Here is an 11,231-nt window from a genome sequence, read left to right on the forward strand (position 1 = left end):
TCTGTTACAATGATTGTAGAGAAATAGCTGTCTCTTGAGAATAACTCACTGACCTGTTTTAGACACGTCTGTGTACATGACAGAAAGTGCCCTTGAGAAGTACATATTTCTTCTACTCACTGGCTGTAAAAGGACTGTAGACAGCGGTACGCACATGGTGAATGGACACGATGGTCAAGTGGGTCCCAGCCATCTCATTTTGAAGACTTTGGTACAGTCTCTTAAAATCTCAGCTGTAAGAAATGTTGATTTTAAAAACAATGTAATCTGAATAGGTGTAATTATAATATCAAAACAGCCCCTTGTGTATGGTTTGATTTAGAATAAGGGCTTAGCCATGATTTAACCATCTGAAAACTATGCTGTGAAATGTGGTACATCCTCTATCCTTAGATTAGTTTAACATCCTGATGAAATTGCCTTTGCCATACTAACTGCCGAAACTGTAAAACTATGGCACAAGCTGGTAAATTGTTTATTCTTCCAGTAAGTAAAGATAGAGCGCGCATTAAATCCCTGAATTCCTATGGTGTTCCAGCAATGAGTCACTTTCATTAGGAGAAAGGCTTATTCAGTATGGGAAAGTTTGAAAAGGAATTTCTTTGGCTGGTGGGCCTGTGGATGTTGTTAACTCCATGCTGTCAACAGACACAAAATTTGGATGCCATCACTATATTCTGGTTTTGGGACAGAGCAACACCAACTGCTCTCAAAAACACTCTGGGAAAGTCCATCTATTTCCAAAGTTTCCACTTTTGCCTGTGACACTGAACAGACATGAAGTTTCTTCTGTTAATCAGTGCGATAAAACCTTGTTTAGGAGACTCAACATTGAGCTAGAATAGGTTGCCCATTCTTTCACCTTTCCTGCATGAATGTTGTTGTTCTGTGCCTTACATACTTCAGACACAGGGTGTGGGTGGGGAGATGTGGGAAGATGGTGTGAGGGCAGTGTCCCTGCAGCTTTGGATCTGGCTGTGAGGCCAGAGCGGTTTGCGTGGCTTGCATGATAGGGGAACGGTGGCCATCACCTGCACTGCTGACTGTCCTGTGTTTCCATGCCCCCTCCCAGGTTACGGACATGCTGCCCCAGGCACGGATGCAGGGAAGGCTTTCTGCATGTTCTACGCAGTCCTGGGGATCCCACTGACACTCGTCATGTTCCAGAGCCTGGGCGAGCGCATGAACACCTTCGTCAAGTACCTCTTGAAACGCATCAAAAAGTGCTGTGGCATGAGGAGCACCGAGGTCTCCATGGAAAACATGGTCACTGTGGGTTTCTTCTCCTGCATGGGGACACTCTGCATTGGAGCGGCAGCCTTTTCCCAGTACGAGGAATGGAGCTTTTTCCACGCTTACTATTACTGCTTTATAACATTGACTACGATAGGGTTTGGAGACTATGTGGCCCTGCAGACCAAAGGGGCCCTTCAAAAGAAGCCTCTCTACGTGGCTTTTAGCTTTATGTACATTCTAGTGGGGTTGACAGTCATTGGGGCATTTCTAAATCTGGTTGTTCTCAGGTTCTTGACCATGAACAGTGAGGATGAGAGGAGGGATGCCGAGGAACGGGCGTCCCTGGCAGGGAACCGTAACAGCATGATTATCCACATCCAAGAGGACTCCCAGCATGGTCGGCCACGGTACAAGGCCGAAGTTACAGACCTTCAGTCAGTTTGTTCCTGCATGTGTTACAGGTCCCACGAGTACACCAGCCGGGTGGTGTCCCACCAAAATTCGTTCAGCTCAAAGCTGAACCCCCAGTACTTTCACTCCATCTCTTACAAGATAGAGGAGATCTCGCCAAGCACATTAAAAAACAGCCTTTTCCCATCTCCTGTCAGCTCCATCTCACCTGGGTTGCACAGCTTTACAGATAACCACAGGCTGATGAAACGGCGAAAGTCCATTTAAAGGGATTTGTCTTATCTTGCTTTCCTTGTTTTTCCCAGTTCTTTGTCGTTTTGGGTTTTCTGTTCCTTGAGTGAGACAGAGCGAGGCCAAAGGGAGTAGGGCAAGCCAGTCCTCCTCTGAGACTCAGCTCTTCAGCATGAAGCATGGATTATTACTGTTCCAGCAAAGTATGCCTTACATTACCCCCTTGGTGGATGTCAGAGGATTCAAGGTGACGTGAAGTGGGTACCAAATCCAAAGTTGCACACACAGCTGGGAGCCTTCATGTGCCACTGGCACTCCTGACCTAACAAACTTTTTTCCTCACGAGCAGGTTGCAGTGTGTGTGCGTGTGCCTGTGTGAGTGCCGGGTGCGTGTGCGTGTGTGTGCGCGAGCAATTCCACAACCAGTGCCATGTGACAAAAATTAAAGCATCAGGTATTATTTTTTTCTTTTGCCCTTGAAGCAATTGTGTTCCAGCCTGCTTTTTTAGATTGCTTCCAAAAGGAATGGGGAGGGTGGGAGGGGAGCCAATTTGTTTTAGTTTGATTTTTTTGCCAAGACAAGCATGCGCCATAAGCAGTCAATATACCAGATGTATCATGGTAAATTTTTTAATGCTAGATTTTAGATTGTATTAACATTAAAAAAAAAAGGCAGGAGAAGATGGATCATTTTAGCTTGCCAGTTCAAAATTTAAAAAAAAAAAATAAAGCATGCACTTTGTAAAACTGGTATGCATAATAAAAACACAAGAAAAACTAGCAATGGAATTAATAATCAAAAGCAAATAATCATATTAATTTAATTATATTTAATTTTATAATTTTCAACTGTTCCAACAATTTGCAAACAAAATTTCTAGGATAAATTGGGAGAATTGTTGGAACAGGAAAGTGTATTTTGTTATTTTAATTTTATTTATAAAGTATTATTATTATTATTATTATTATTATTATTATTATTATTATTATTATTATTATTATTATTTTGTGCAGCAATTACCTGCATGAATAGGATTTATATTTTCTGGAATGCTTGGTTAAGATGGGTATAAATAGGAGGATGTATATTTTTTCTTATATAATAGTGACAGGGCATTCCTTGTTTTAAATAAAAAAATAAAGATGATTGTCTCTAAATGCTTTTGATTTGTAAATAATGGAAAGCCTTTGTTGGTCTCAGGAAGAATTCAAGGGACAGTATCTTGTGTTTGGCTCACTGGGAACTTGTGAGATTAGATGTGATACTGCTTTTTTTTTGCTGGGCAAAGGCAAAATGCATTTAGCAGTAACAGGCAAAAATAGCTTTACTCCAGTGTTTGGAGGGTAACAGCAGGAGCAGTTGTGTTGGCAAGTTGTAGTGGAGGATGTTGAGACCATGTCATAGAGTTGTTCCTTGGACATTGTCCATCTCTCAGTTGTTCATCTGGACCAAACAGACTTTGCAGAACTTAATTAGAGGCCTAATCCAGCTCCCTTTTAAGAGAATAGAATTTTAAGTGATTACATGGGATTTAGTGCTTTTGGGGATTTATCTTTGATTTTACAAGGGTAGGACTGGGAGTTTTATGAACCTGCATCTTTGTCTCTGATTTAATTCTATCTTTTAAATCGCTTTCCGTGTTAATTTGCCATACAAAACCTATTTTTTTTTTTGGCACTAATCACCTCCTGCTGATTCTACCATTTTGTGCTCTCAGTGTAAAAGCAATAATCCTTTTTTTACCTTTAAAACTGGATGGTGTGTGCCCAGCTCTGAATTCTGTGTGCTGATGGATGTTGATACCCTCTCAAAGAGGCATCTATAAAGAGCATTAATAGGGAGAAATAAGGAGTGTCATTCCTCCTCTGTTGTCTTCTCCTTGGCTTTAAATTATTAACTATCAAATGTGCTCATGTTCTCCACATCTGTCTTTCAATAAGTAAATGACAAGCAAGTTATTCATGACTTTGACTCTGTTACGCAGCTTCCTCTGGGTGTAGAAATTACTGTGGCATGAAATCCTCCATTAAGATTGGTGAGGAACTAACAGGATTCTTAATGAGGATGGATGAGAATGGACTTTTTCAGTGTAATGTGTGGGGTGTGCTAGGTGCATCAATGCTGTGCTGCCAGTGCCATGTCCTAAGGCAAATGCTGATGGCAGAAGGATCAAAGCAAGAATACCTAAAAAAGCAGTTTTAGGATGTGTTAAACCACCTCAGTGTTTGACACCTTGAAGCTGCTTCCCCTGACAGCCTATAGGGCTCACAGTGCTCTCCAAATTCATTTTTTACATCTTTTCTTGTTATCCCAGAAGTGAAAATAAGTCTATGTCTCTTTTCCTGCAACAGAAAAAAGAAGGAGTATACCCGAAATACGCTCCTCTATATCACATGCAGCTGCTGGGTGTGTTTGACACTGGAGAGAAGCAGGAAAATTTTGGGATTTTGCAGAATTTGAGTTGAATTCTGTGCCTGGCAAAGGAGAATTTTGGTAACAGGACTTTTAGCAAAACCTTTAAGAAGAATAAACCAGCTGCATGTTATAAAACATTGCATAGATTTTTTTTCCTCTTATCCTTTAAGAAAAGAAGAAACTATTATTTCTGCTGCATATAAAAATCGTCTTTAAATGTCCTATAAAACATGTTGAACTGGAGAGGTTGAAAACTTTAATACTCTAGCTGATTTGTTACTAAATCTTCCCTCTGGGACCATAAATGAAGAGTAAATTTTAATACACAGGGTGTTTAACCAGGGTAGAAACTTATCTCAGCATGTCATGGGTTTATCTGCCACTTAGAGTCCTTGCATTAAAACTCAATGGCTTTGTAATAGCTCTGCTTTAGCTTAGCTGAAGTTTGTAGATGTAGTTGAAGAAATCTGTATATGTTGATATGAAGGGGCCAGAGTAGATGTCTGTAGCCAAACTTTTAAATTTAAAAGCTATAATGACTGTGTATGTGGGAAAGTGTTTTACTTGAATGTATCTGCATTCCTTGGGATTTTCAAATATGCCTTTTTATTTTATTTTCGGGCTAGAAGAGCCCACAATTCTGTTCAACCTGTATTTTTGCCACACATGGGATTTTGAAGTAGCAGGATGTTTCATTTGCAAGGAAACTGTTGCAGGACTTTGCTTTGTGAGCAGCCGGACACAAGAACTCTCAAGTGTGCACATCAGAACAGGAGGCAAAATCTGCCTCTCTCTTTAGCTGTTTTCATGGTTCTTGACTGATGTGTGAATAATGGCTTGGGCTGTCTTGAACTGGAACAGACTGAATCATGAAAGGGAAGCTTTTGTCCAAGGTTAATCCCAGCTTTTCAGTTAAACATGAAAACTCAGTCAGTGAAAGGTGAGCTGACTTTTGTCAGTTCTCTCTCTGACTTCTTATTGCCCTACATGTTTTCTTCTCACAACACAGCATTTCACCGGATATTTTCGCTAGTACATTATTGGTTTTATTCCACTTAAGAAATTATCTCTTTCAGAACAATTTCTCTTGCTCGCTACTCGCTCTTTTGAAATTCAGCTACGAGCAGGTAGTAGTGGTGCTGCTTATGATTAGACATTCTAATGTCTGCTATCACTTTGTGATGCACTCTCATTCCCCAGAGTCTCATTTCCCCTACCCTTCCCTATTATTAAGCATTAGAAATAATAATAATAAATCAGATTAGTCTATTTATGTCACACTAATGTTCTCTTCATCAAAACAACGCAAATTTAGCTCCCTGCTGTCGACTTTGATTATATAACAACCCTATTATCCTATAATATTTCATATTATCATCAAAAGGAAAAATCAGTTTGATCAGTGAAGCACCAAAATAGCTTTGACTGAGCACGCTGTGATATGGAAACAAGAGGAAACTTAATAGAACAATGCAGGCACAAGTCTACACTTGGTCTTCATTACTGTGTAAGGAATATTCTGACTGATCTAACAGGCACTTCTTTGTCAGAACTTTGTACATGCACCTGCTTTACAGGGATGCCTGTAGTCTGGCAGCCCTAGAAGGGGTGCTTGGATGTTCCTTCAAGAGTCCAAAATGACTTCTTGGTTGTTAATGGAGAAGATGTACAGTAATCTTCAGCAATAAATTTCTATTTGAACTCTCTGTAACAGCTCATTAGGATGAAATAGACAGTGTTTAAAAAAAAAGAAAAGAGAAGGAGAAAAAGAAAAAATAAAAGAGAAAAGGAAAAAGAAAAGAAAAAGGAAAAAGAAAAAGGAAAAAGGAAAAAGAAGGAAGTGACCAAGGTAATCTACTGTATTGTACATTTTCTCATTAGTTCCCTAGTGCTTTGATCAATGAAATGCCAGGGCAGTAATCAAGATTATTGTGAATCTGACCTAAGCAAGGTAATTCCTTTTTTTATCTGACAGATTTGGAAGTTTTTGTTAAGGAAAAAATAAAGCTTGATTTGTTGCTAAAAGCTTAAAAAGGAGCAGTCAGTGGAACCAAGATACAGCATGAAAATGTTCCAAAACTATTTGGTGTGTGCAGACCAGAGGGCAGGGGTTTGGGTAGAAGTAGTTTTCAGCTGAAGTTTATGTCCTCATTTAGCTTTATGTAATATTCCCGTTAATATTAAGATCTAATTAAGACAGTAATTTAAAATCTTTATGAAGAAGCCGGATGAGAGAGATGTGTTGGAGTGTGTCCATTACACTAATGTTATGGACTTTTTCATGCATATTTCAACAGGACACTATTACTGACTGGAATATTGCACAAATTACAATGAGAATTGCACCACTGCTACCTTCATCAATCAGAGATGTGTAACATTCACAGAACTGAAAAAGAAAATAATACCTTTCTGACCAGCCTGCTGTCATGTAACTTTTATATAAAACTTGATTTTGGGAAGTTCAGTAAGATAAATTGTAGAAAAAGGATTTGCTATCATAACAATTCACCAAAATTGAAACAAATGGAATTATGACATTGGACACAGAGAAACTGATTACAGATGGAAGGTGCCCTGGGACTCTTATGCCAGTTAGTCTGAGCTCAGAGGCTGAATTAAAACTGTGAAAAACTGATGAAATCCTTTGCCAAAATGCAATTTTCATTTCTTTACAATGCATATAATGAAGATGGCAAAGTAACTCTCACCCCCAAAAAAGTAGTAGGAAGGAAAAAAGAAAGTTGGGAAGAAAGAAATTGTTCCCAGAAGCAAGAGTACTGTTATTTCCAGTTGAAATGGCTGTGAGGTGATGCTGAAGGGCTGTTGAGCTTTCATCTGTGTAGAATCAGTCTGAGAGACTGACTGTCCTCAGCTCAGTCAAGGCCTACCCAAGTGTTCCACTGATAACTGCAGATGGGGAGATTCATGGAGTTCTTGACTCTCCAGTCAGGTTTTTGCTGCTGTCTCCATTTAAACCAAGATTTTATGCAGCCAGCCCATCCTAAGCAGTGCTCCTCTCTGAGATGATATTGTTAGCATATATGCATATAGCTATATGTTAGTGATGCTATTCCTTCTCCTGGTGCTCCCAAGTGCAAGAGGTCATGAGCAAATTCCCTCATTGTCTAAGGCCTGGGTAGGCAGGGCCTTCCTCTGAAGCCAACTGATTTAGATGCCATACAGTGAGTCCTGATTTATACCCTTTTCCTGAGACTGGAATGTGAACTTTTTTTCTATTTGCTGCTAGATACTCTATCAGTGCCTCCAACTACTGCTCATCATGAACAATCTCTCCTAAACATAAGGGAAAGCAGTAAGACCTAAAACCAACAGTCAACCTGCATAATTTATGCAGCTATATTTTGCTTTATGGAATCCAGTCACTCAAATCTGCCTGCTAATTTTAGGCTAGAAATACTATCCCTGGAGCCTTCAGCCTTCATTTGTCTCTCCTTCTGTGAATAATGTAATTAATAAATATCCCAAAGCCCTCCTTCACCTTGCTTTCTGACAGGGTAAGGAGTGCTGCCATGTATTAACACTCACAACAGATTGGGGAAAAAAAAAAAAGGAGGGATAGAGGGGGAAAGATGAATGGTGCAATTTTATTGGTAATTAATATTCACAGTTCCAAGCTGCATTGTCTTTTAGTTCACTTTGAGAAATGCAGAGCAAACAACAGGATGATAACATTTATCATTGCTGGCAAATTCACAAGTGGAGCTGGCAAATATAATAATTGAAACTGTGCTCCATAATGCATCTTCCTCATGCATGAGTTCTGATACCACCATCCTGGCTTTGATTCATTGTTTATCTGGCCTGTGGAACAGCTTGCAGTAATTGCTGAATCCAGAGCACTACACTTGAGGCTAGAAGAGAGAATCCATTTCACAGACAGCCACCCTCTGGCTTTCTCTATGCTCTCTCCTCCCTTTCCCACTTAGACATTAACTCATTAGCTTGCCATTTCATGGACGTATGTTCAGGCCCAAGATCACCACATTCTGTACTCTGCCCCCCATCCATTAATGAAAGGCATTATGTTACACAACTACACCCTGGGGAAGGAAATGTTCCTAATTACGACTGACAAAAGAAATCTACAGATTGATTAAAAGCAATATATAGGGAATTAAGTAGGAAATGCAACGTGCGTAACCTTGAATGGGTGAGATCTGTTTCTTCCGTGGCTGGGATGCAATGCATTAGCCTACATGGAGAACTTTGGAGTGTGTTTGTTTGGGAGAAGGCCATCAGGAGACTGGCCAGCACAAATTATATAGGCAGGTAAAGAGCCACAGTGGTTTGGCTCATTGTCTGTAGATCGTTGGTGAGGTCCATGGCATAGTTTCAGATTAAAAAGGAGTCATGAGCTTCTGGCTTTAGTTTATTTTCTAGTCATCTGCCAGCATCCTCCCACGCAGGAGTGGCAGGAGGTGTGAGAAGGATGGACCAGAGCTGGTTCATAGTGGAGTGGATTGCTGTGGTGAGACCCCCTTACCAACACAGGTGTCAAATTGAAAGTAGGTAAAATTGTGTCTCCTAGACCACCTGCCCTTTTCTATTCCATGGAAGAGACCATTTACACCAATCCTCCTACTACCTGCAGCAAATCCAGAAGACCAGAACTGTGGTAGCTTTGTCCATCTTTGATAACACCTCCCCAGAGCCATAGGAATATGTAGGAAATTCTAAGCTTCTCTAGATGAGTTCAGGAGGTCACAATATAGCAAAGAAACCTCTTCATATTGACTGTGTTTGAGCAGTTTCTACATGTCAAAATGTCATCAAAACTGACCTTTAGAGAAGTAACATTTATTCATTATTGCTGGTTCTCCCTACAGAGTGGATATGAAGCTCCTTAATCATAATTATTGTTCAGAGGATAATTAATCTGGTAAAAGTATCTAATTAGATTATCTGAAGAAGACAGTGTAAGTGATTTTTGCCTCCCAGAGTCTGAAACTGCAACTCTACAAAATGATTTCCAAAAAGGCCTGTTTGATAATATCACTTCTGACATGGGGGCCATGCCTCAGCTGCCCTATTGACAAGCATCATCTTGGCATCTTGACTGGAGCTGGTGTTGAAAGAATCTGGGGAAGGGATTTTAGCTCAGCACCAATGCATTGAGGCTCTTAATTCCCACTGAATTCAGGGCTGATATCTGACTTGCACACTGGGCAAGAGCTCAGGGCTGGTTTCTCCTTAGAAACCAAGACATGGAACTTGTGTGGCAGTGCCTTCAGATAGATCCACAGCTGTTTCTTTTAATGCTTCCTGTGAAGTGTCCACCACATTTATCTCACCTCTCTGATTTGAAGCTCTTCTCAGAGCCCCTTCTGAATGGTGAAGTGGGTGGTTTGAAGTTTCTTGTTCAGCATGCAGCAGTGGGCACATATCATTGTCTTCATTATGCCAGTCATCCAAATGGATCTGGGTGCCAGGTCACAGGATTTCGTTGTGGTTGTGACCCCCAAAAATTTGCCAAATTCTTCCGATTTCTCTGGCAGCTGCTGTCTTCCCAAAAGGTTGGCCAAGTGGGGAAAAAGACATGTATGTGAGATCCTTCTAGCAATGCAATTAGTTGTGTTTTTATCTTTACTGTACATTCCTTTCAAGTTCTTCAGCACTGAAGCTCCAGCTGCTCCATGGTGACTGATATTTCCATGCAACTTCTCTTTTCTTTGAAGAATTCATTCCTGCCATGTATGTTTTCCAGAAAAGATCCTTTTTAGCCTATCTTCTCAATGCCCAACATGGAGAGACACTGCAGTCAGAGGCAGCAGTGGGAAATTCCCCTTGATTGTTGATATTGTGCCCTTTTTATTCTCTTGGGAAGAGCAGAATTCTGTGTGGTTACCACTGACCAACACAACTGATTTGCTCAACACAACTTAATGATCTTCTCATGGCAATTTCCCTCCTTTTCAACTGTTCAGCTAGATGTACATTGGGACAGATACTTTCTGTATAAATTCCTAGTGCAAGAATATTATTTAGCTGATTGGAGGACAAGTGTAATACCTGCATAACAAGAGAGGGATCGCAGTGTCCAGGTCACAAGAGGTTTAAGACAGTTAATCTAGCAGTTTGGTTTATTAAGTAATTTCTTGGGTACCACTCTGAGCACTGCTTTTTGGACTTTGAAAAATTTGGTAATGCACACAAAGTTATTTTGGATGTAAGTACTGTTGGGTTGACCTTGTCTGAAAAAAAAAAGCTAATATATGCTTCAGAAAAAGTCCTGCGTACTACAGACCTTTGACAATTAAGAAATAAGCAGAAATTATGAGGCAATGGCTTTTTCTTTAGAATGCAAACCTAATCTTTCTTTTACAGAATGCACATTTCCAATAATACAACCAATAATCCATCTGTTCTTTTTTGTTGGTTTTTTGGGGGTATTTTTTCAAGGTCAGGAGTGAATTGTGGAAGAAAAAAAAATGCTTTATTTTTCCTATTCCCTTGACTTGTTAAGATTTGTGTGGTTGTTTGTTGCCATTGAGGAGTATCAAGTAAAACTTTTGATCCTAGTGACGCGATGTCAAAGGAAATGAATTGGAGCTGGATAGGTCAATGGGGAAAGGGAGGGGGGCTTAACAGTTGTTTCCAGTAGGCCAAAAGAATGTGGATACTGTCTCTTCAAGGTGCAATTTCTTACTTCAACAAACTGTTCATCTATGAGAAACAGGGATAAAAGTGTTCAATTTGGGACCTAAGGAGTTTATATGGAAATTCTTGGATTTCTTCCAAACACACATACATGTTGAAATTAAATTGTGAATCCTACTTTGGAGACTGAGCCTTCCTGCTCAGAAAGAAGTGTGAGTGTGTGTGTGTTTGTGAGTGTGTGTTGATGCTGTGTCTCTTTTGGATCTCTTGACACTTTTTGGTGCATTTTTGTACTTCTTTGAATGTGCATATGCGA

The 11,231-nt window shown here is 40.0% G+C and overlaps 1 protein-coding gene across 1 annotated transcript in view; it reads left to right on the top strand.

The window, feature by feature from the left end:
- Positions 1-3,523, top strand: part of KCNK9 (potassium two pore domain channel subfamily K member 9) — an 89,989-nt gene extending 86,466 nt beyond the window's left edge. The window contains exon 2 of the mRNA XM_066204134.1: positions 1,073-3,523. Coding sequence (XP_066060231.1) covers positions 1,073-1,914 — 842 coding nt within the window. The 3' untranslated portion in view covers positions 1,915-3,523. The remainder of the gene's footprint in view (positions 1-1,072) is intronic.
- Positions 3,524-11,231: the final 7,708 nt, after the last annotated feature.

The sequence above is a fragment of the Chamaea fasciata genome, unplaced genomic scaffold, assembly GCF_029207755.1.
Source record: "Chamaea fasciata isolate MVZ Bird 193981 ecotype frontalis unplaced genomic scaffold, bChaFas1.0.hap1 SCAF_1, whole genome shotgun sequence".
In the NCBI taxonomy this organism is placed as follows: Eukaryota; Metazoa; Chordata; class Aves; order Passeriformes; family Sylviidae; genus Chamaea; species Chamaea fasciata.